General features: G+C 44.5%; 2 protein-coding genes across 2 annotated transcripts; one reads left to right on the top strand and one right to left on the bottom strand.

Annotated features, from left to right (window-relative positions):
* Window positions 1-6,215: 6,215 nt before the first annotated feature.
* LOC115685452 (uncharacterized) lies at window positions 6,216-8,267 on the bottom strand. The gene is made up of 5 exons (XM_056304621.1): window positions 7,820-8,267; window positions 7,507-7,730; window positions 7,279-7,415; window positions 7,057-7,154; window positions 6,216-6,721 (listed from the first exon to the last, which is right to left on the bottom strand). The coding sequence occupies exons 2-5, from the start codon at window positions 7,718-7,720 to the stop codon at window positions 6,508-6,510; spliced, it is 663 nt and encodes a 220-aa protein (XP_056160596.1). The 5' UTR covers window positions 7,721-7,730; window positions 7,820-8,267; the 3' UTR covers window positions 6,216-6,507.
* A 9,536-nt stretch (window positions 8,268-17,803) lies between these two features.
* LOC115685413 (transcription factor MYC2-like) lies at window positions 17,804-20,343 on the top strand. The gene has a single exon (XM_030610489.2). It carries the CDS (start codon window positions 17,878-17,880, stop codon window positions 19,954-19,956), a length of 2,079 nt encoding a protein of 692 aa, XP_030466349.2. The 5' UTR covers window positions 17,804-17,877; the 3' UTR covers window positions 19,957-20,343.
* The last annotated feature ends 1,920 nt before the right edge of the window (window positions 20,344-22,263 follow it).

Below are 22,263 nucleotides of genomic sequence, written 5' to 3'. Positions count from 1 at the left end.
TTTGTTCGATAATGTTCAATTTAGTCTCTAAATTTGAACCAATGTAATGATAACATTGGATATTTTCATATAACCTAATAGGGACTGGATTGAATATTTACTAAAAGTCTGAACATATTAAAAGTTCAGAGACGAAATTGCACGTTAGGCCAAAGTTCAGGGACCACACTGAACAGATTAAAAGTCCAGGGATGAAATTGCACGTCGGGCCAAAGTTCAGGGACCAAATTGTATCATAATCCCTAAGTTCATGTAGGTATGTCGATGGGCTAGAAATTCGAAATTCCACCCTTCATATCTCGTTCGAGATTTTGAACTTTCATGGTTACTCTGAATAACGCAAAAGGTTTATTCAGTTTTATCTCGTGCAGGCTCGGGCCGGACAAAAAATCTACAACGGATGCACAAAGGCGTGCATTGTTGAGTTTGGTTAATCTGTATCCATTCTTTTCCGGGGGGGTAAAAAGAGTTTGCTCATCAATATCTTCTGTCATACATCGTCTCCGTTATTGCATTGGTGTAAATTACCAATTCGAACTCCTCCGCTGGGTCCCTTAAGTGGTGAAAACAATGTGGACGATTCGCCACGAGCGATGTGCGAGGTCTCGAGTTTAATTCCTACTCAATTGAATCTCTATGTTGCGAAATGGAGCGATTCCTTTTCTCATCGGTTTTGTTGTTAGTGTTTAAGTATAATATATATATTTTTTAAAAAGGGGCTTATTTGCAAAGAGGGATAATTAGACACTAATCACTAAAAGTCTAGAGGGGGGTTTGGACCACGATTCCAACCCGGTGAAAAGTCGTGGAGAGAGACAATGTATGGACGTATTCAACCAGGGTTTTAAGTGCTCCCAAGAAAATAGCAAAGACCGACTTCAAAGAATCAATCCCACTTGCTCAATTAGCCATCCCAAAAGAAAGAAAAAAAAAAACAAAAGTTGCCATTACATTACATGGAGGCAAATCCCACATTCGTTTTTGGGAAATAAAATATAACTAAGAACACCAAAAAACAAAAAAATAATTAATGATAACAACAACAATGTCCGACTAGGATTCAATTGACAAATTCTTTGACACTTTGTCATCCAATTCGGCAGCCATCTTGGTCCCAAAACGGAAATAAAGAAAAGTAAAATCGGCAGCCATTTGTACAGGAAGGTCTTCCTTATTGACACGACAGCACGCACGCATTATTCGTGTCGATCTCGATGCTAGGCCGGGTCATTTTCTCACGCGATTCCAAACTTCCGGGTCGAGCGCTCTCGTCGCCGGGGAAATTTTCTTTCCCGACGACATAACGCCCGGCTCATCTTCGACGTCGGCATTCCGAGAAATGCAGCTCGACGGGGCGGTAACGGCCGACCAGGGGAGAAACAAGCGATCGGGGATGCTTCTTCCGGGAAATGATTTCGCGGTGTCGCTTTTGCGAATGCATGCTTAACCCACTAATAAATCATAACCCCTCCTCCCCCAACAAACACCGTCCTTTGTTATTAGTGCCTCTAATCAATCGAATCTCAATAGCCTTTTTCGCTAAATTTACACGGGGGTGGCACAGAGCTTAATCATGTGGCTCCCTGGGGACGGCACGTTCCACCCGGGAAAAAGTTAAATCATTTTCTCGGTCGGAGAATAAATTTTTAAAAAAAAATAAAAAATAGGAAATTTCAAGAAAAATAACAAAAGCTTTTTTAATTCTTAAATTTAGGGGAGAAAGTAATGTGGATGGTTGAATTTGACTGCGGAATGCGGTGGTACAATTGAGGGTCAAAGTAAGCCCTTTAGAAACCCCCACTTGCTATTTTTTTTTTCATTTATTATTTATTTATTTTTTTCCTTTTTCATTTCAATTTTTTTGTTGTTGTTGTTGTTTTTTTTGTTTTTTATAAATGCGTGTCGCGGCACGCCAAGCTTGACCAAGCGAAAAAGGAAGAGGAGGGGGGGAGCTTCGTCGCGCGCCGTGTTCCGCACTTTGCTTTGTGCTGCCGTTTTATTGACGGATGCCCCCGCGTCGCGACGTCGTTTCGGGTCCACGGCTTCAATAATTGAGAGCCCTCCGTGTTGGGCCCCGCCTTTGGGCCCCAGAGCGCAACGCTTAACTTCCTCGAACGGCCGGCCTAGTCCCCCTTGTTGTATTCAACATCAGTGACACATTTTTTTTTTATATATATATTTTTTGCGTCATTTTTTTTATTATTATTATTTATTTTTTATGATTAGGGCCAGGTGATATCCTAGGTTAGATTTCGGCCGGTGAGGGGGGAGGGGTCCGGCCGGTCAGATTGGAGCCGCCCGGGTCGGGATCGGAGATCGCGGCGATGGTTCGCCACTTGGTTTTCCCTAGGTTCTCGACATTGTATCGTCCAACCGTGTGTATCGTGTTTGTTTAAGCGATGGAGGTTATCGGGGCGGTGAGGTGGTATTCCCTATCCGAATCGTGCGCGCCAGACCACGCGCGGCTCCCCGATCCGTCAAAGCTCAAATAACCACGTCAAAAGTAGGGAATTGGAAATTATCCAGGTATAAAATTCAAGACATTCTTCACCAATCTTCGGTTGAATTAAGCACATCGTTTTAGCTCATTCGTATCGCGTGGCGCCTTTAAGCGCGGAAATCGAAGGGCTTCTATCCATATGCTTGTAATTCTCGGTTATTTATAGACCAGCACCGACTATCTACCGAACATCTCATGACTATTTAATACCACACTTAACCGAGAATGAGATCGAATAAAAGCGACAACACGACGGTATACTCGCGTTCACTCGGTAGAAACATATGCTACGTACTTAATTGTCAGCACACACATTAGCAAGAGTGATCATTGCGAAGCATCGAAAGGAAGTGTGCAATTAACCCTAATCGATCAAGGGTTATCATCTTCTTCCTTCCTTCTAGACTAGCAAGTTGCCAAGGGGCGTGCGAAGACTTCAGGAAAGCTCACGACGGTCCAGCAACTTGCGCTCGCCTTTTCGTCGCTTTCTCTCCCTCTCTTTCTCAAAAGCAAGCATTAACAATGCTTTACCAAAAAACAATTTTCAATCTTGGGAATGTGACTCCTTGACTCTTTAAATCGATAATGGGACAGATCCAAAGATATTGCTTTACACATTCATCAATCCCACTGATCTAAGTATCTGCTTATCTTTTTTTGGTTTTCTTAATTTAAGGATTTGAGCAAGAACAAGTAAAAGTGGGTAGGTATGCATTCTGTAGATGACTCCAATGTCTATTGCTTGACATTATCATACAATTATATGTTGCTGTCGTAATTGCATGTTGTTCTTGGCATCGCTCTAATTTAAAAACCTCTTGCTTAGTTTTCTTGTTTCTTTTGTAGTGGCTAGCCCTATGCATTCCACCAAAAATATCCCTTTCTCCAAAGTTAAATTTAAGGTTTGGTGGAAAGTATCTCTTAAAGATTTAGAGGATTGTTGCCCAAATGTAGTTTAATGTTTTCATTTATGTGTCTAGGGACTAAATATCTCAATTATGTAGGACTTTGGATTTGGGTCTCCAGGTATACAAGTCAAATTTTACTGAGTTTGAAAACCGCAAAGGAAGGATGTAAAACCAAAATCTTGCATGGTTCTGTAAAATAATCAAACCCTATCATCGGATGCTTTCGATATATAAATTCAACGATCGTTAGAGTTTCCAAAATTGAAGACCTTGACTCGTAGCAATAAAGTATTGTATTCCAAGATTATTATGTCAAAAATCAAAGACTAATTTGCCGAAGCAATCGGTGAGATGGCATGATCAAAATCCGTCGTCAATAGAAAATCTGATTGATAGTGTAGATTAAGGGAATGTTCTAGACGTGTTTTTCAAGGGATTTGACAGAGATTTAGATGGATATGACAACTACCAGATCCAATTGCAAAGTTCGAATTCGGACCTCTATAAATTGGAAGGAGAAAAGTCATATAGTCGGAAATGGCAAATACAGGAGAAAACGAGCGTTGTTAAGAGGTTTTTTTGTCCATCTCTTTTTAAAGGCTTGTAAAATCTATTCTAGTGTTGTTTTTAGAGAGGTAGTAAGAGCGACTGCAGATTCATGTTTAAACACATGAGAGAAGCGATTGAACTTAAAATAAAGGCATTTGTTTAGGTGATAGACAAAGTGTATAAAGGAACCTTAATTTGTAAGCACTTAGATAACGCGATTTTAGCTCTGGAGAGAGGGATCTACCATGCTGTGTGTACAAGATATGAGAATCACCGTTGCGTGGTCCAGAATTTACTTAGCCTACAGCGTGGTTGTTGTAAAAAGAAAGCCCTGATGTAACTAGTAGAATTCATCCTATTTAGGCCTCTAGAATTGGAAGAGGAAGTAAGTACACCCAAGGCGAACCTTTACAAATCTCGTTTGCAGTTGCTCTTTCCCTAACCTCGTTAATTGTTGCTCCTTATATTGCTAGTTATTTATCGGAGGTTGCTTCTACAAAATTAGTGCGTATTTTCTTGAAAAACCCCTTTAGCCCCTTTGTTTAGTTGCTTATTTGGACCTAACAAGGTAATCATGGTAAAGAGAAAGCGGGCTTTCGAAGTGCCTAGAACTCTTGTTGACGAGCACTAGCATCATTATCCTCCACTGATGCTCTTCTAATTCCCATGACTTAACCAACCTCGAGTACTTTAATCAAAGTTAGGGCTTTTTTCAAACCATCTTTAACGGATCGTATGATTATATGGGCGTTCCAAAATCTAGGCATAGATGCTCTAGCTAGGCTTTTCTCTCTGACTAACTATTCTTTAGGCATGCCACTTTATATATGTGTGTGTGTGTGTGTGTGTGTGTGTGTGTGTGTGATAATAATTAGTATGTATCTGCTTTTATGGATTAAAACGATAGTCATACCGAATTTCATATCAAAATTATACTATACACACTCTAATTAATTTTATACAATCTTTATGAAAGAGTCTATATTAGCTTGTTTGATCTATTTTTAGCAAATGGGCACGGCGGGTATGGACCAACAGTGCCACGCATTCTCATGCATTCGGTGCCTCCCTAGTCGGAATCCCGGGTGGGTTCGTTCATCCGGTGGTTGCGAACGCCATTTGACCGGGCGTGGATCCTCCATCATCGAGAAAGAAAGGGGAAGGGAAAAAAAAAAAAGAATATTTTTACCTATTTGTAGCTTCCTGTGGTGGTGGGGCTTTTTCTCTAGATGCTAATTTATGCAGCTACTATTTGTTGAGGGCAGGAACATATGCCATGGAACATAAGATAATAGCAATGCCCAAGATTCCAAAGGACCCACAAACATGGTGAAACATTCATTTGTCATGGAACAAGGAAAAGGCATGAGGAATCTAATTGATGAAGCATGTATGGAATGTGATGGGCTTTTAGGGAAAAAAGAACTGGTCTAATGCATACTAGATGGAGAGATATATTCCCATGAATGATTATTACATGCGATGACCATAAGACAATGATGCTCTCTCTCTCTTTCTCTCTCAACTTATGGAGATTTGCATTTCCTTTTGTGTCAGTTTGCTTCCCATCGCTAGGGTTGCACGGTGAACATCATATGGAGCTTTTGCTAGGTCAAGATGAGTCGGGTGAACTTAACTTACGACCAGTTCTACCTTTCGACGTGAGCTTTGAGGAAAAAAATGATTAATCATGCACGGCACGAGAGCTAGTCTCTGGTAGCTGAAAATGAATGTTTAGGTATTGTTTTCACTTGGCCACGGTTCAACCCCGGTAAGTAGTCCCCATGCAAGAACTGCTATGAATCTTGATGCCTCCATTTCTGCAGGAAGAAGATGGGAGGAAGATTGTCTTACGTCTATTTCTCTTCTTCATGGTCGGATTTCGGAACTACTTCTTTCCAACCTTGTTCGGGTTCGTTTTTATTGTTGGAAGTACAGGTTTTAGCAAAGAGATCTATATCCTTCGTCTGCAACTGTTCTTACAGAACTCGGTTGCAATCTATCTTGTAGTTGAAAGCCAACCGAAAGTTTTGTGAGGATCTAATGAGTATCATTACTCCTGTTGGTGGCACTATAGTGAGAATCTTCATTCTGCTTTAAGGCTACAACCTTTTGCTTAATGCTTTATTTCACTTTCTCACTTATTTGTGTCGTCATCACCAAGTTCCGTGGCATTTAGAAAGAATCTGTCCTTGCCTAACTCCATTCAATTTCTTCACTCAATCCTTAAAACTTAAAACAATTTGGAAAGAGAGAACTCCAGAATAAACCTAGAATCCAATTTCGACGTCTTTTATTCATACATCTGCAACAGAAGAAGATAAAAAAAAAAAAAAGGGGGCAACTTTGCTTAAAAGCATCAAGCGCAGATGGTCAGAAACAGAACCAAGGCAATACAAAAAAGGATCAGAAAGCGCGACAATTGGAGGGTGTGGCCGTGGTAGATTTGACGCTATTACAAGCCGTACATCCATAAACACAATTTTTATTTTATGATTGTGGATCAAATCCAACCAGCTCATAACATAGAATACGAAATACGGTTTGGGCTCACAGTCTCTGCCTGAGGATTTCCCTGAGCTCTTCAGAGATCAAAACCTCTGGTGTGGGCACAAAGGAGGCAGGAGACTCCCCTGGAGTGCTGCCTTCACTGTCACTCATGCAGCTTCTGCCTCTGAACATGTCTCCCTCTCCGTTCTGATTCATCATCACCATGTTGCATGGAATTCTCTCGGCATAGAACTCCCTGTTCTTTCTCTGATGCCTGCCATGACACCATCGACCAAAGTTTAAGTAGCCCTCAGACAAGGTATCCTTTAAATGCGCATCCACCGCTTAAAAAAGATCGTCTCGTAATGAACATTGATGGGTCGTGCCGTGTCGATGCAGTGGCGATCATATCACATGTATCAACAGTTCGTGAGTGGTCGATGCACTCAAGACTGGCGGTCTTCTTAGGGACTCGCTTACTCTTGGTTAGAGAGTGTTACTTGGGCTAAATCTAGAGTGATGCAACATGCACGTGCTCATGTGAAAAATGGTTCACCGTATAGAGGTGCAGCAAGTGAATCTTTTCAAACAAATTTGATGGTGTATTACCTATCAAAGACAACCCATGTGGCATGAAGGCTTGTGATTTTCTCCACAACCAGAAGCTTTGAAGGATAACCCATCACCACATCCTTTTGAGGCACCACCTGCATTACCTATAATGCCTAAGTAACATTCTCAAATCTGAACCCCTAATGATAAGTTTACAGAGACAGTTCCTTTCTGGGCAAAAAGTTTATCGAGAGAGAGTTGATCTTGGAGCTAATTTACCCCATATCTCTTGCAGAGATCAATCACTGCCTGCAACTTTAGATATTTCACATCACTTCTCCACTCATTCCTCTCTTGTAGATTCGCCAAGGTCTCCCATTCCACCGGCCACACATCAGACCAGATTTTGCCAGAAACTGCAAGCACCAAGTCCCAAGAAACATATTTGAGATCATGAAAGCAGAAGTTGTGCAAGACGTGGAATCTAAGCAGAAATTAAGGACTCACGAGGAATGTTCAACCACGGCATCACGCCTATAAGGGTGATAGTACAGCCGATGGTGATCAGATTCTCGAGCGCCCACTCCAGTGGAGCTGTCGTGAACCTCTTCATGCCATCCATCACTATGACCACATGCCTCGGGCAGTCGGCCGAGGCTGGCGACTCTCGTGGCAGAAGGGTTTCCCCCATCCTTTTTGTCTGGAACCTCACGAAACCCATTCTTACAGAACTAGAAAATTAGCCCACGAATGCTGAGTAGAAGGATAGTTCGAGCGGAGAAGGATTAAACGAGGCTGCGCACGAATTTATATAACTGACATATTCTCATCTTGAATGTAATTGTTCAAACTAAGAGGCTGAGATAGCTAGGAAATGGTTTTGTCCTGCTTTGACAAGATCAAGAGGCTTGCTCGTATGCAATGAAGGTGATGACAAATTGTCGAGGGAAGCGGCAAGCCTCGAGGTTTCGCTCTTTTGGTCTTTTTGTACATGTTCATGCTTTTAGATACCAACCATGCGTTTTCTGTGTATCCTAATCGTTGTAAACGAGTCGCGTTGCTCACAAAGCCTTCATAGATATCCTACTTCGTTGTCCTTTTGGAACCTCTTGCTTCTGTATCATCGGAGAGGCGGGCAAATCGAAGTTTTGGTATCTCCAAAGACAGCGTGGAGAGAACAAGGAAAAATCAAAAGGTAATTAGATCTTGAAAAAGTTAAATATCGTTTTTTGCTAGAAAGATGCAAAAGCATGCAAGCAGTTTAAGTCTTTGCAGGTCTGCTCATCAAGTTTGTTTGGACCATTTTATTTGGTCGAGATGTCCATGCTATTTGCAGTCAGGAAATGTATACGAGAGAAACCATCCTATGAAGCTCAAGGCCCCATTAGGAGGAGCCCTGCACCAAGTGCGTGGCTGACCAAGACCGTGGACGAGTTCTCGAGCCCCCCAAGGACTGAGAAGACGAGAGCCGAGGGCGGAGAACTGTCCAGCATTCCGCTCCCGCCACTACCGATCTAACCTCGTTATAGCACCATTAGTATGAGTCCTAGCGGCAGCTGATGTACCTAGGAGAATTGAACTAAAGTCTTTACTTCACGCCAAGCACTCATAAAGGGTCTGCAACCGATCGAACTGTTTGTCGATTCCAATAGCGACTCGACTCCATATCCGGAAAACTCGCTCACCTGAGGATCGCTCCGTCTCTGGTGTGCAGATGTTAGGAAGAGAACAAAGGGACGAATTCCCGCAGCATCGCCATGGACGGGTCTCCCAAAGTTTCCTCGAGGGATATCAGCATAACACAATGATATGGTAAACAAGAGAGGCAGAGGCAAGGTTCGTTTTCGCTCACCTAACAAAACCAGAGTCCAGTTTCGGCCCAAACAAAGAGCAGAGCCCAGCCTACTAGACCAAACCAGTCCGAACAGTCCATGCAGCTTCGATCATGACAACGTACGATCCATGATGATGATGAAGCTGTCGGACCATAACTATGCAGCTTTGCGAAAGCTTCGTTGAGAAAAATATTTGCATTATATCGTGATGCAAACTAGGTTGAACTTATGAAGGATTTCAGTATAGAAAAGATGGTCCCGCTTAAAGACCGAACCATGCGAGTAATGAAGTTCGGCTCGATTGCAAACCCGACCGGACTTTATCCGCTCCATCGAGGCATCTCTATAAGTCTCCATACTTTGTCCCTCCACAATGGGCACTGTCCTTGAAATTCATCGATGTGTCTTATGTTCAGTAACAAAATCCCGTAGATTGACCCCCTCAAGCCTATTCGGGAGCATTGCCCCGAAGATCGCCCCGGGGAAAAGATGAACTGGTCGAGGAGCGCAAAAATCGATCCGGACACCCCTAATCGATAATCACATGAATTGCGTTGATCTTCTGGTTTCTCACCTTGATTTTCTGGATTGGCTTATGAAATTTAACCTCCCAAGTAAATCTGGACCAGTCGGAATAATCAAATGCCGAGGCGTACGGACGTCGAAGGTGAAGGGTCGGTGCCAAGTGGCATGCTGTTCTGACAAGACAACCTGGAGATAGGAGAGATAGAATCACGTGGAGCTAAAATGCACGTCAAATTCAAGGTCGCCGCCATCATCCATCATCATCATCATCATCATCATCACGTGGTTGTTGATGACTCTGCGTGTCCATACACTCATCGATTATCGTTAATAAAAATAAAAATTAATATCATAAAAAACCTCAAACTTATATATTTATGATAAATTTACACAAAATTTATTTTTTTTATCATCAAAAATCTTAAATCGGTACACTTATGATAATTTTACCATCCGTTAAATTAGATTAATATTAAAAAAAAGCCACAAACTCGTATACCTACGACAAACGGATGGTAAAACCGTCAACTGTTACATCCGTCAACTATTATGTGTCATTTAACTGGGTAATTTGACAGTAAAATTTAACAGAAACTGACGGAGGGTAAATTTGTCATAGATGTACCAATTTGGGATTTTTCATGGTATTAATCCTCAAAATAAATTCCTATTTCTCTCGTTTAATTTGTACCAATTTGGATTATTGATTATGGCAATCTTCTGTTATGGATGCTCACGAGTATATTTTCGAGGGAACGAAAAGAATCGATTTTGGATTAAACCCGGTCGTTTAATCACGCGCAGCGTCATCTCGAGCGCACGGGTCACATCGAGAATTGCCACGTAATTCCTTCGCATCCACGGTTACCCTTTCGCGTGCGAACGATGTCACGCCGCCGCGCTACAGAAGACGCCGCATTGATCGCTCTCATTCACGATGCCCGCGATATTGCCGTGACAATACCCGTGAGTATCTTCAAGGCATTGGCCAGGGCAAATTTAATCCACTCGAAGAGCGTAGAAATTAAAAAAGGGAAAACATCACCAAAAACCTTAAACTATGTCATTTGTGACACATTTACCCCACAATACATTTGTCCAAGGGCATTTTTGTCTTTCTCTTTTTTCTATTTTTTTTTTCCTTTTTTTTTCTTTCTTCTCTTCCCCTATGCCGTGGCCGGCGGAGGGAAGCCGGTGTCGGGCGAGGGCCGCCCTCACCCGACGCCGGTGAGGGTCGCCCTCGCCTGGGCGGGCGAGGGTGGTGAGGGCGACTCTCGCCCGACTCAGGCGAGGGTGGCCCTCGCCATCGTCGGGCGGCCCTCGCGGGCGTCGGGCGAGGGTCGCCCTCGCCGGCTTCCATCCGCCGGCCACGGCGGAGGGGAAGAGAAGAAAGGAAAAAAAAAAGAAAAAAGAGGAAGACGAAAATGCCCTTGGATAAATGTATTGCGGGGTAAATGTGTCATAAGTGGCATAGTTTGGGATTTTTCGTGTCACAAAAAAAAGTTCTTAAGGTAAATTTGTCACAGGTGACATAATTTGATATTTTTGGTGGTGTTTTTTTATAAAAAGAAAAGATGATAACTTTTCCTTCGGGTCTCTCGATATTCTACGATCCGTAAAAACCAACGCGCTTCATCAGTCATCATCGATGTTCCGCGGACCGTACGTAAATTTCAATATTAAAGGTGCTCGTTAAGGGGAACCGTCCCAACAAAAGTCAGAGGTGCACCCAAAAGAAAAACACAACACACAAACGAATGAAAGCGGGGGTGGTGCTGGACTCATGCAGAACCCGTGGACCACATTTCCGACTCGAGTGCCTCTAAATGGGGGACGGATTCAATGCATTTCGCGTCCCGCTGACTCGATTTTTGTACCTACCGAAGCGCGCCTCGACAATCACGTGGTGCTCCGGTTGCGCCCCTGGCCCCACCCGGGGGGGCGCCGGGGCTGCCCGTCTTTCGCCCCTCCTTCGGAGAATCGAGTCCCTGCCGTCCTCCCTCACTCTGGCCACGCACGACTCGTCTTGACCCTCGTTTTGCCCCCCCCACACATACAGGATTGATATGCTTTGGAGAAATTGTCATCGGACCACGGTACAAGAAAGCGATGCCTTGCTACTTTGTTGATCTTGCCCCCCTCCAATGGTGTCGATATCGGGTTTAGATCTCGAAATCTTATTCTAATTCGTGCTCATTTAGGACCCTTCCCAATTTTGGGACTTTTGCACGTGAAAATGTTACGGGGCCGCTGATTACACCCGCTGTCGATGTCGCTGAACTCGCGGATTCGGTGGGTCATCTCATTTCATTTGAAAGAGAGAGAAAATATTGCGCTAATCATAACTCATTACTCTTGAAATGCCCTCGACAAGTGGGCCTGATATGGACAATTTTCACACGTCTCTTTGACCGGCACATTGTCTATGCATGGGGCCGGTCCACCCCGCGACATGGCCGGTTCAAAGTCGGCACCGATCGAACGACCGGTGGAAAATCAGTTTGCCCCGACCGTCGTGTCACGGGCCGATCCGCCGCGACGGGACTTGACCGGGGACGAGCCGGAGTCGAAGATGGCGGGCGATGGCACGGGAGCCGCGGAATGGAACAGCGTGGCGGCTGGCGGCGCGATTGCGCGGTTGCAACTTGCAGCCGCGGGGTGACGTCACCGCCGACGCGCCGGATTCTGGACGCTTGTCGAAGGGCATGAATCACGTGCAAGCTGCCGTCCATCAAGTGGCCAATTTTTTTTAATTAGAAAGAAAATCAAACCAAGCCAAAAAGCATGATTTCGATTTTCTATTTATTTTAATTATTTATTATTACTTTCTAAAAAATATATATTTACAAAATTAGGACCCACTTCCCACATGCGTGCACGTTTATATTTTCCGCAATCATCCCCGTCCCCACTTCTTTTTCGTCCTCACATATATATTTATTTATTTATTTATTTAGAGCGATCCTATAATACGGACAGACCCGGGAGGGCCCTCCCCAGTGGGCCGCCGCCATGCCGGAGCGCTCCGGCACGGCGGCGGTCGCCGGGATAAGATCATATGACCCGCCGGCCACGAGATGTAGGAACGAGCTCAGCTCGGGAATCTTTTATCGTCGGTCCAAGAGAGAGGAACTGGAAAAACGAGGGCAGTTCCGTATTTTCCCCACGGCGGATTCGCTCGTAGAATATTCGTCAACGCTCAAATATAAAATAAAAAAAATTCGATCAAAAAATATATATCATTATTATATAAAAGTCCAAAAAAGAGAACACATTTTGGAGTTTTTACGCAAAGTTCTTTCTCAAATTATATATAGATAGATAATCCCCCGACAAATCGTAGGAGTTAGGTGATCGATCGAGACTAGAATGGATGGATCCCTCCATTTCTGCCTCTAGAAAGGATCTGCTTAGCCAACTTAGACCAAAACAAAAAATTAATCGAGCGGGTTCGTTGCGCGACGTTGAGATTCCGCCCCGCCGTTAAAGCCGTCGGTTTTACCGTCGCCGCTCGACTAGCGGGGATCGTTCACGAAGCATCCGGGTACTTTCCGGTTCTTACGCCGGGGCCGGCGCACGCGGATTCCGGACGGAATCGATTGTCGCGGCGGGCGTACGGATGCCGAGATGCGACGTCGATGATGCGACGGGTCGCTTGTGGCGGTCTCGAGAGTCGAATTCCGAGCTGCCGATGTTGAAGTTCCGCCCGCCCTAACGCGGGGCGGGGCTTTGGTTTTTAGTGTGTTGTTCGATGTATGGAATAAAAGCGTGACATCTTGTTTTCCACATTTGAAAGGTGGGAAGAGCAAATGATGGTAGGGGGGGCGGACATTTGAACTGAAAAAACTATGCGACTCACGAGCGTACATAGTTTTCCTTTTGACTTTGCACTTGAAAAGACCCCCGCTAAAGGAAAACCACGAGCCGAGATTTAGGTCGGGGAAAACTCGACCCGAGGAAAAGAGACAGGATTGGAATAGAAGAAGCGTCCGATTCCGCCGTGCATGCTTCGCCCGGTTCGCTCGGGAGGATATAGCCCGATTGGTAGAGGTCCGCTCCCGCAACCGGGCAGTTGCCGCTGCGGGTCCGATGCCTAATCGTCCGGGCGGTAATGATAGTATCTTTGTTCTTGACCTGGTGGGGCTCGCTTTTTCTAAGCCATGGGAAAGGGGACCGAAACAATGCCGCCGAAAAGACTCTACCGAGACAAAGATGGGCCGTCGAGAACGCAGAAGAGGCAGAGCCAAGATCCGTTGACGGCGGGCTTTGTTCGCCTCATTTAGGGGCGGGAGAGCGCAGATGCATCCGGGGCACGGCGTGCGGAATTATCGTCCTTATGGCACATTCGAAAGATTGAATTTGATACATAATCGCTAATGAGATGGGATAAAAGTATACTTCCCAAAGAGGATGACAAAGCTCGTTCATGTCTACCGTCTATCCCCGCACGGTTCACATGCAAGAGAAGAAGAAGAAGAAAAATCAATGTGTTCCGGAATATCTGGGAAGCTATTTATTTACTAGAGTTCTTATAACTATCTTTAAGATCGTTACGAGGAAATTGTTGTCTCGAAGTTGTTCTTTTTTCTTATTTATTAAAGTTCGTCTTGTAAGTGATAGGATCATGGACCAACAAGGTGGTTGGCCGAGTAGTTTAAGACTTGAATTGCAAGCCGAAATTAGTCATAGGTTCGATTTCCTAGGTTATCCTCAGTCTCAGGAAACCTCGGTTAATCTGCCAAGGACGAGTCTCCGCTTAGGTGTATCGCCATATTCGGGATTCTCATCTCGAATCTGGTGGGTTGCGGTGACGGGCTTGCTCAGTAGATAGTAAGTGCTTCGATAGCGCATTAATACGAACAATTCATCCCAACCCTTTTCAAGGGAAGAAAAATTTATAGGTTTAAAACTCATGGAATTGCACTATCTCTTTTGCATCTTGTCTTTGCATAAAATTTTTTTTACACATTCATCACCGGACGAGCACCGCGTGTCGAAAATCCTTTACGTTACCAGTGGACCTAACAAAAATTTCTCGACTTTTAAAAGCTTACACGATTGATAATATGTTGTGTATTCATTACACGATGGCCCTCGACCGTCAGTTCAGGCGTGATAGAAGTGGTAATCATATAGATCTTGTCACTATGCCTCGAAACCCTGCCTTTCCATCTTCTAAGCAAAGGGAAAAGCACGATGATCATCATGATTAGGGTCCACCGAAGCAGATTCAACCCGGTCCATTTCATCTGCAATTACCACCGTTGGGAGAGGATGGATACCCGACCCTAGGTAATCAGGGATCTGCTTTGGATCATCGGTAGTGATTACCGAGAGTACCTCATAAACATCCGACTGGGATCGCCCCGCGCTATCCGATTAGGGTCCACCAAAGCAGATTCAACCCGGTCCATTTCACTTGCAATTAGCACCGTTGGGAGTGGATGGATACTCGACCCTAGGTAATCAGGGATCTGCTTTGGATCATCGGTGGTGATTACCGAGAGTACCTCACAAAGATCCGACTGGGATCGCCCCGCGCTATCCGATTGTATACACCTAGCGAGCTGACAGGTTCGCGTTCTTTATTTTAATGTACTAAGGAATGTCTCCCAATTTAATGTTTCAGAGTTCAGATGGAATAGTTTAACGATGTGGTTGGGTAAAAAAAAAGCAATAATATTCGTGAGAATTATTAATAAAGATTTGATATTTCGAAAGACTAATTATGACTTGCAAATTTTTTTATTATCGTTCACGTGGAATTGGATTGTGTTGATCTTTTGTTTTGCTTACGGTGACGGCGCCACGCAACCCTTCCTCTTGAAATTAACATAATCGTGGTTAGCAATTCCATTACGATTTCCTCTTAATAAATTCTCCACGGATAACAAGCATAACTTAATTAAGCGTTCCTCCTCTCTTAAATAATCCAACTTGGTACGCCACAAATTACATAGAGCGTGTGCTGGAAATTTTTTTGTAAAAGCTTTTTTTTTTCTAATTGATTAAACTCTTTTTATTGCCGGGTTGCGATTCGGTCGGTCATCGCTTAGCTTATCTGCATATTTTGGATGCAGTACATCCTTCGCTAAGGCTCTGCTTGTTTCGCAGAGAGATGAATGATTTGGAAAACATTACACTGATAATGGTTAATACCGTAAAAAATCCAAAATCGATACACATATGACAAATTTACTCTAAATTAGTTTTTTGACCACAAAAAATCCAAAATTTGTTTATCTGTGATAAATTTATCCTCCGTTAAATTAAATTAATACTGCGAAAAATCACAAACTGTTATACCTGTGACAAACGAATTGGTAAAACCCCAAACGGATACACCCGTCAATTGCCACGTGTCATTTAACTCAAAAAATTTAACGGAAGGTAAATTTATCACGGGTGTACAGATTTACGGTTTTTTGGTGGTCGAAAAATTAATTTGGAGTAAATTTGTCACAGGTGTGCCGATGTAGAGTTTTTCGTGATATTAACCTTACTAAAAATGATCGCCTCGAAATAATTAGCTAATCAGAAAATATTTCATTGTGGACAACACGAAATTCGGCTACTGCATAAGCTTGTGGCCGTCGTGCCGTACTCTTTTGGAAGAAAATCATCGACGGGTGCCCGAAAGTAGGAAATTAGAAAAGTCCAAGGGCACGACAGCAAACAACGTTGTCGTCCGACGTGGAAAACAGAACGGGACAAAAACCGGATAAATCGTTATGAAATATGAGGTGGTGGCACCGGTGGTTGGGGGAGTCTTTGGTCACGTGGGAAAGCGGTTTCGTCCACGTGCCCCCACAATAACAGTAACTTCAAAAGGAAAAGGACAAAAAAAAAAGGAAAGAAAAAGACAAAAAAAACGATTGTTTGCACCCACGCGCATCGAGCAAAACGTGCTCCGTTATAATTACTTATTTTATTTTCCCTAAATATAAAAAAAAAATTAGATGATAGCCCCCCCTCCCCAAGAGCCAACTTGCTTAGCGTTTAAATTAATTAATTAGTTAACTAATTATTTAATTAAACGTCGCGGGAATCGAACGAAGGTGGATGAGCGGATGACCCTGTCGGGATTTGAACGGTCCCTCTTGACGCCTACTCGTCCCCTAACCTTTTGCATTCGTCCCCACGCACTTTCTCATTTCATTATCTAATCGAGATTAATTATTAATTCGGTATATATTCTCGTGCTGTTATTGTCCTTATCCGAATTTTTTTTTTTATAGGAATCATCAAACCAGAGTTAACTGGAAAAGCGCTCAACTTGAGTCAAGCTGACTCGCGATTATTTGGACCGTGCCGCCGATTTTTTCGCATTACCGCCGGGGTATAAAAAACAACAGACGCCGTATTGATTTTTCTTTTCATTCTCGGGCCAGTGCTGATTTAGTAATTCACCGAGTTGAGGTATGGACAACCGCCTCGAAGATTGTCTCCGGTTAACATGGATTTCGTTGGGCCGAGCGTCCGTAACGATACGAGTTTGTAGTTGACCATTACTCCACGTTCAGAATTACATTATCATACTTACACATTTGCTTACATATAAATAGATTAATGCACTTCGAAATCCCGAATAACATTTTAGGCATACTGTTCAAGTTCTGAAGGCTTTTTTTTTTCTCTCATAAAAAAAATTATACACGGATGATGCGACAACGCTTATTATGTATATTGTGAAAGTATCGGATGTTTAAAATTGAAAAGACGAAGTCGGATTCCGTCTTTGCTCCGTACAAATTAACGGGGTAAAAACATGCTTAAGAGCTGCTTTAATAGCTCGAGCTGTTATGTTTCGTATACTAATGCAAGAATTAATGGTCCATGAATTTTGCTACGATTGCGAAATTTCCATTAATAGAACAAATGGTCCCATCTCTCATTAGACGAGAAACTCCCTTTATCGATATATTTACGATAATCAAGAAGAAATGTTCCCCACGAAATTATGGCCGCCACGATTCGCCGCCAGATATTTGTTGTGCCGAGTGGCCAGAGGGGGGCCGAGAGATATTTTCTTTTTTATCTTTACAAAAAAACGATACGACAAAAAGGGGAAATAAATTAAAAAAATAATTTTAAAAAAGGAGAAGAGGAGGAATACGACAAAAAAGGAAATGGATAAATAAAATAATTTTTAAAAAAAAAGAGAGGAGGAGGAGGAAAAAAATTGAGAAGAAGTTACTCCAGCCCCGCCGCTACTGTAACGAGCGAGGGCAAACACAAAACGCCGGCTTTCGTTGCTGCCCGATTTAATCGGCGACCAATCCTGCGAAACTCAACTAACCTCGTCCTCCACCTCGTGTCCACTGTCCCCTCCTCCCTCCCTCCCTCCCTCCCTCTCTCTCTTCTTTCTCTCTCCTCTCCATCTTCTTCAACCTCCATCTCCACCTCCATCTCCAGCTCAGCTCCAACTGCAACCTTACTCTCTCTCTTTATCTCTATCTCAATCTCTATTTCTGGCTGTTGCAGGGAGAGAGAGAGAGAGGGAGAGCCTGTCTATGGAATGACCGACTACCGGTTGACGGCGAGCATGAACCTGTGGACCGACGACAACGCCTCCATGATGGAGGCCTTCATGTCCTCCGACCTCTCCTCCTTCTGGCCACCCCCTCCCCCGCTCCCACCTCCCCCGTCGCTCACCCAGCAGCCCTCCTCCTCCGCCGCCTCCTCCGCCGCCGCCGCCGCCCTCCCCGCCGCCGCCCCCGCCCCGTTCAACCAGGACACCCTCCAGCACCGCCTCCAGACCCTCATCGATTCCACCTCCCGCTACCCCTGGACCTACGCCATCTTCTGGCAGTCCTCCCTCGACGGCGGCTACCCCGCCGCGTCGGCGTCGGCGTCGGCGTCGCCGCCGGCCCCCGTCCTCGGCTGGGGCGACGGGTACTACAAGGGGGAGGAGGACAAGTCCAAGGGCAAGGCCAAGATCAGCGCCTCCTCCGCCGCCGAGCAGGAGCACCGGAAGCGCGTGCTCCGGGAGCTCAACTCGCTCATCGCCGGGACCTCCGCCGCCGCCCCCGACGAGGCCGTCGACGAGGAGGTCACCGACACGGAGTGGTTCTTCCTCGTCTCCATGACGCAGTCCTTTGGCAATGACGGCAGCTTGCCCGGCCAGGCCCTGTTCAATTCGAGCCCGATTTGGGTGTCCGGCCGGGACCGCCTTTCCGACTGCGGCTGTGAGAGGGCGAAGCAGGGCCGGATTTTCGGGCTGCAGACCATGGTCTGCGTGCCCGTGATCGGCGGGGTGGTCGAATTGGGCTCCACGGAGTTGATCTACCAGAGCTCAGATCTGATGAACAAGGTCAGGAATTTGTTTAATTTCAATGGTGGGATGGAGTTAGGGTTTGGTGGAAATGGTAACGATCAGGGCGAGAGCGACCCTTCTTCCCTCTGGATCAATGATCCACCGGGCACGGTCGAGGTCAAGGACAGCGCCGCCGTCGCCGGGGCGGCTGCGGTGGCAGGTTCTTCGAATTATAATGGTAGTAATCAGGGGTCTAAATCGATTCAATTCGAGAATAATCATGTTTTGAGTAGCGTGAGCGAGAAACCGAGCGCGATCCATCGGGACAATCCCCGCCACAATTACCAGCAGAACAATCAGCCGATGCAGGGCCAGAGCTTTTTCGGCCGCGAGTTGAACTTCTCGGAGTTTGGGTACGATGGCGGCAGTGCACGGAACGGGAATTCACATCCCATGAAGCCGGAATCCGGCGAAATCTTGAGTTTTGGGGAGAGCAAGAGGGTTTCTTCCAACGGAAATGGGAATCTGTATTCTGGTCAGTCGCAGCTGACGGCCGCGGAAGAAAGTAAGAAGAGGACGTCGCCTACTTCGCGTGGAAGCAACGAAGAAGGGATGCTCTCGTTCACTTCGGGTGTGATTTTGCCGTCCTCGGGGATGGTGAAATCGAGCGGAGGCGCGGGGGATTCTGATCATTCAGATCTCGAAGCCTCCGTTGTGAAGGAAGCTGATAGTGGCAGAGTCATTGAGCCGGAGAAAAGGCCGAGAAAGCGAGGTAGGAAACCTGCCAATGGCAGAGAGGAGCCATTGAATCATGTTGAGGCCGAGAGGCAGAGGAGGGAGAAGCTCAACCAGCGGTTTTACGCGCTCCGGGCCGTGGTTCCTAACGTTTCCAAGATGGACAAAGCGTCACTTCTTGGCGACGCCATTTCGTACATCAAGGAGCTGAACTTGAAGCTCCAGACCTCGGAATCTGACAAAGAGAATCTGCAGAAGCAACTGGAAGCCTTGAAGAAGGAATTAACGAATAAAGATTCTCGGTCTGCTCCGCCCCAGAGCGATAAAGATGTCAGTATCTCGAACAATCACGGTGCCAAGTTGATAGAATTGGACGTGGACGTGAAGATAATCGGATGGGATGTGATGATACGGATTCAAAGCAGCAAGAAGAACCACCCCGCTGCGAAGCTAATGCAAGCCCTAATGGAGTTGGATCTTGACGTGCATCACGCCAGCGTCTCCGTGGTGAACGACTTGATGATCCAACAGGCGACCGTGAAGATGGGTAGTCGGTTTTACACACAGGAACAGCTAAGGGTGGCGTTGTCGTCCAAAATAGGATAAGCCCGTTAGAAGCAGAGGGAGTAATGATAGTTAAGCAGTATTAAGGAGCTTGTCGATGTTTGAATTATCGACGCAAATAATCAGGGGCCGGGATATTTTGAGGCTCCCGGCATGGCAAGTTCTGAAGCAAAAGCTGCCAATAGGTTGTTTGTTCCTCTTGTAGTTCCTAGCGTAGCCTGCTAGTGTTTCCTATTAGGTACTTTGGATTGTGGAGCACTGAGAGATATGGTAATTGTTGTTGAAGATAAAATAGCTGCTGAACGAGTTAGTAGCATTTTGTCGTCGGGTCGATTGTCTACCTCATCTTTCTATGTATATAGATGTTCGATATTCAAATCTGATAACGCAACGAGGCTTTCCCGCGGTGTGTTCTGGTTTTCCACAAAACCTTGTTCTTCTGTTGCAAATATACTGTATTCGTTTCCTTCATTTGCATCAGATTTGCTCTCTCAGCTTTGGCCGCAATGAGGGAAGAATTCCTGCCACGAGCTTTTTTATGGTAATGGCAGAGAGTGAAGCAGAACGCTCTTCTTTGCTTTGCAAGTGTCACGGTTCTGCTTAGCCTCGCCCCTCATTTTTTGTTCAGGTCTCGGTCACTCAAACATGTGTGGATTGTTTTGGGAAACAATTATGAGTCATTCGACAGTGAGAGGAGGCATGACCCAGGACACTCGTGTCTTGAAAATGAAATCTTGAATATCTTTGAATAATTCTGGACGGAGATGTTTCTTCTGTCCAGAAACATCCAGGCTTTGAGCGGTGACCCCCACACACACACATACACTCATGATGATAAAATTGAAGAAATAGAAACGTGTAAAATGCCTCCCACTCAAATGGGGCCACTCAAGAGCCAGTCGCTTCAGCTCGAGAGGGAAAAAAAAGAAAACAAAAACCCACCAAAAAGGTTCATCACTAAAAAGTCCAAAAGAAGAGTGGGTAAGTGGCAGTGCTTTCTTTATCAGTTTCTCCTTTTTGCATGATTCATGCTTGAGCTAAAATACACCTTCCACTTGCATAAAAGTGGTATCAGCTGATCCGTGCCTTTCTTTCTTTCTTTCCTTTTTCTTTTCTTTGGTTCAAAGATTATTTTGATTTTACTTTCACATGCAGTCTTATAGGCCGGGGGAGGGAGTTGAACTTATTTATGCTTGTAGGTGTCTTATCTTTCATCCTTTGACTTCTCAAGCTTGTAGGTCCTATAAAAACTTCGTCAGAAACTTGTTTGGAGGAGTGTCAGAGATATATGGTTTCAGAACATCAAAGGGAAAGAGAAGAAAATCTGGGGCCAAAAAAAAAAAAAAACTAGGACAATTGCGAAGAATCTCGAGAAAAATAGCATCCGTTGCCCGAGGGGGAGGTGAATGATCTGCAAAACTTTCCTGCAAAATCAAGTAGACTTTTTAATGGTAATTTAATATGAAAAGAAAAGGATGGAGGGGAGGGGAGGGGAGGGGAGAGCAATGGGGGATAGGTGCAATGTTCCGCGGGAATCATTTTTGCAAGAAGGTAAACGATGCTGTCACTTGATTGATCCTCAACTTTATTGGGTTACAATATATTCTTGGTAAAGTTACAGAGATTCATGCATATAAATCATGATTCTTCTAGACAAAGCTAAGCAGAACATTAGGGGCGGTAATTCTCCGATTAAACAATTCGTCGATCCGAGTTCCTGTTCTTTCTTTTGCCCTTTGTCCATCCATTTCGAATCACAGGAGAATAAAGTTTGTAACTTTGATACTGCTTTTCCGATTTCTTTCTTTCTTCTTCTGTTGCCTTATGCACTGTTATCACTAATGGCAGATCAGCCCAGTAATATGAACATGTTTGTATGACTCACGGCAACACTCAATTACTCACAGAAACTGTTTCCTTTGGAGCGTCTCCTGATGATATGCGGACTATAAGAAAGGATTGAAAAAGCTTCATAGCAAGAAGATCAGCAACTGATACGTCATAAAGGACAACAATCTTCGAAAGAACTAAAACAATCCAAGAACTACTAAACATATGCTTTGCGCAGATCATTCATCTTTGTCCTGTCATGTTTCATTCCGATTCCCTCTTGGCATGCGGGTCATGCATATGACATCTCTGACAAACGAGAAATGCTAAAAGAAAAGTAATTTTTGGTCAGAAGAAGACAGTCTACCGAATATATATTATATATGCTTAGACATTCACACATGCTCTAAGAAAGCCTTGTCTCGATGGGCCCATATGGGCACTTTATATGCAATGATTCGATCATTTTCGTTTAGATATTTCATCAAGCTTAATCAAGTTCTCGACAAACTTGCAGAA

This window comes from Syzygium oleosum, unplaced genomic scaffold, assembly GCF_021117445.2.
Source record: "Syzygium oleosum isolate NSW1041296 unplaced genomic scaffold, Sole_v2.1 Sole_v2.32, whole genome shotgun sequence".
NCBI classification, from domain to species: domain Eukaryota; kingdom Viridiplantae; phylum Streptophyta; class Magnoliopsida; order Myrtales; family Myrtaceae; genus Syzygium; species Syzygium oleosum.
Note: the sequence above shows the minus strand (reverse complement) of the source record. Positions and strands in the feature narration are given on the sequence as shown.

Coding starts and splice junctions, on each gene's coding strand:
- LOC115685452 (XM_056304621.1), bottom strand. CDS start 7,720: ATGGGTTTCGTGAGGTTCCAGACAAAAAGGATGGGGGAAACCCTTCTG. Junction 7,416..7,506: donor GCCGTGGTTGAACATTCCTC/GTGAGTCCTTAA, acceptor TGGTGCTTGCAG/TTTCTGGCAAAATCTGGTCT. Junction 6,722..7,056: donor ACATGGGTTGTCTTTGATAG/GTAATACACCAT, acceptor GTGTCATGGCAG/GCATCAGAGAAAGAACAGGG.
- LOC115685413 (XM_030610489.2), top strand. CDS start 17,878: ATGACCGACTACCGGTTGACGGCGAGCATGAACCTGTGGACCGACGAC.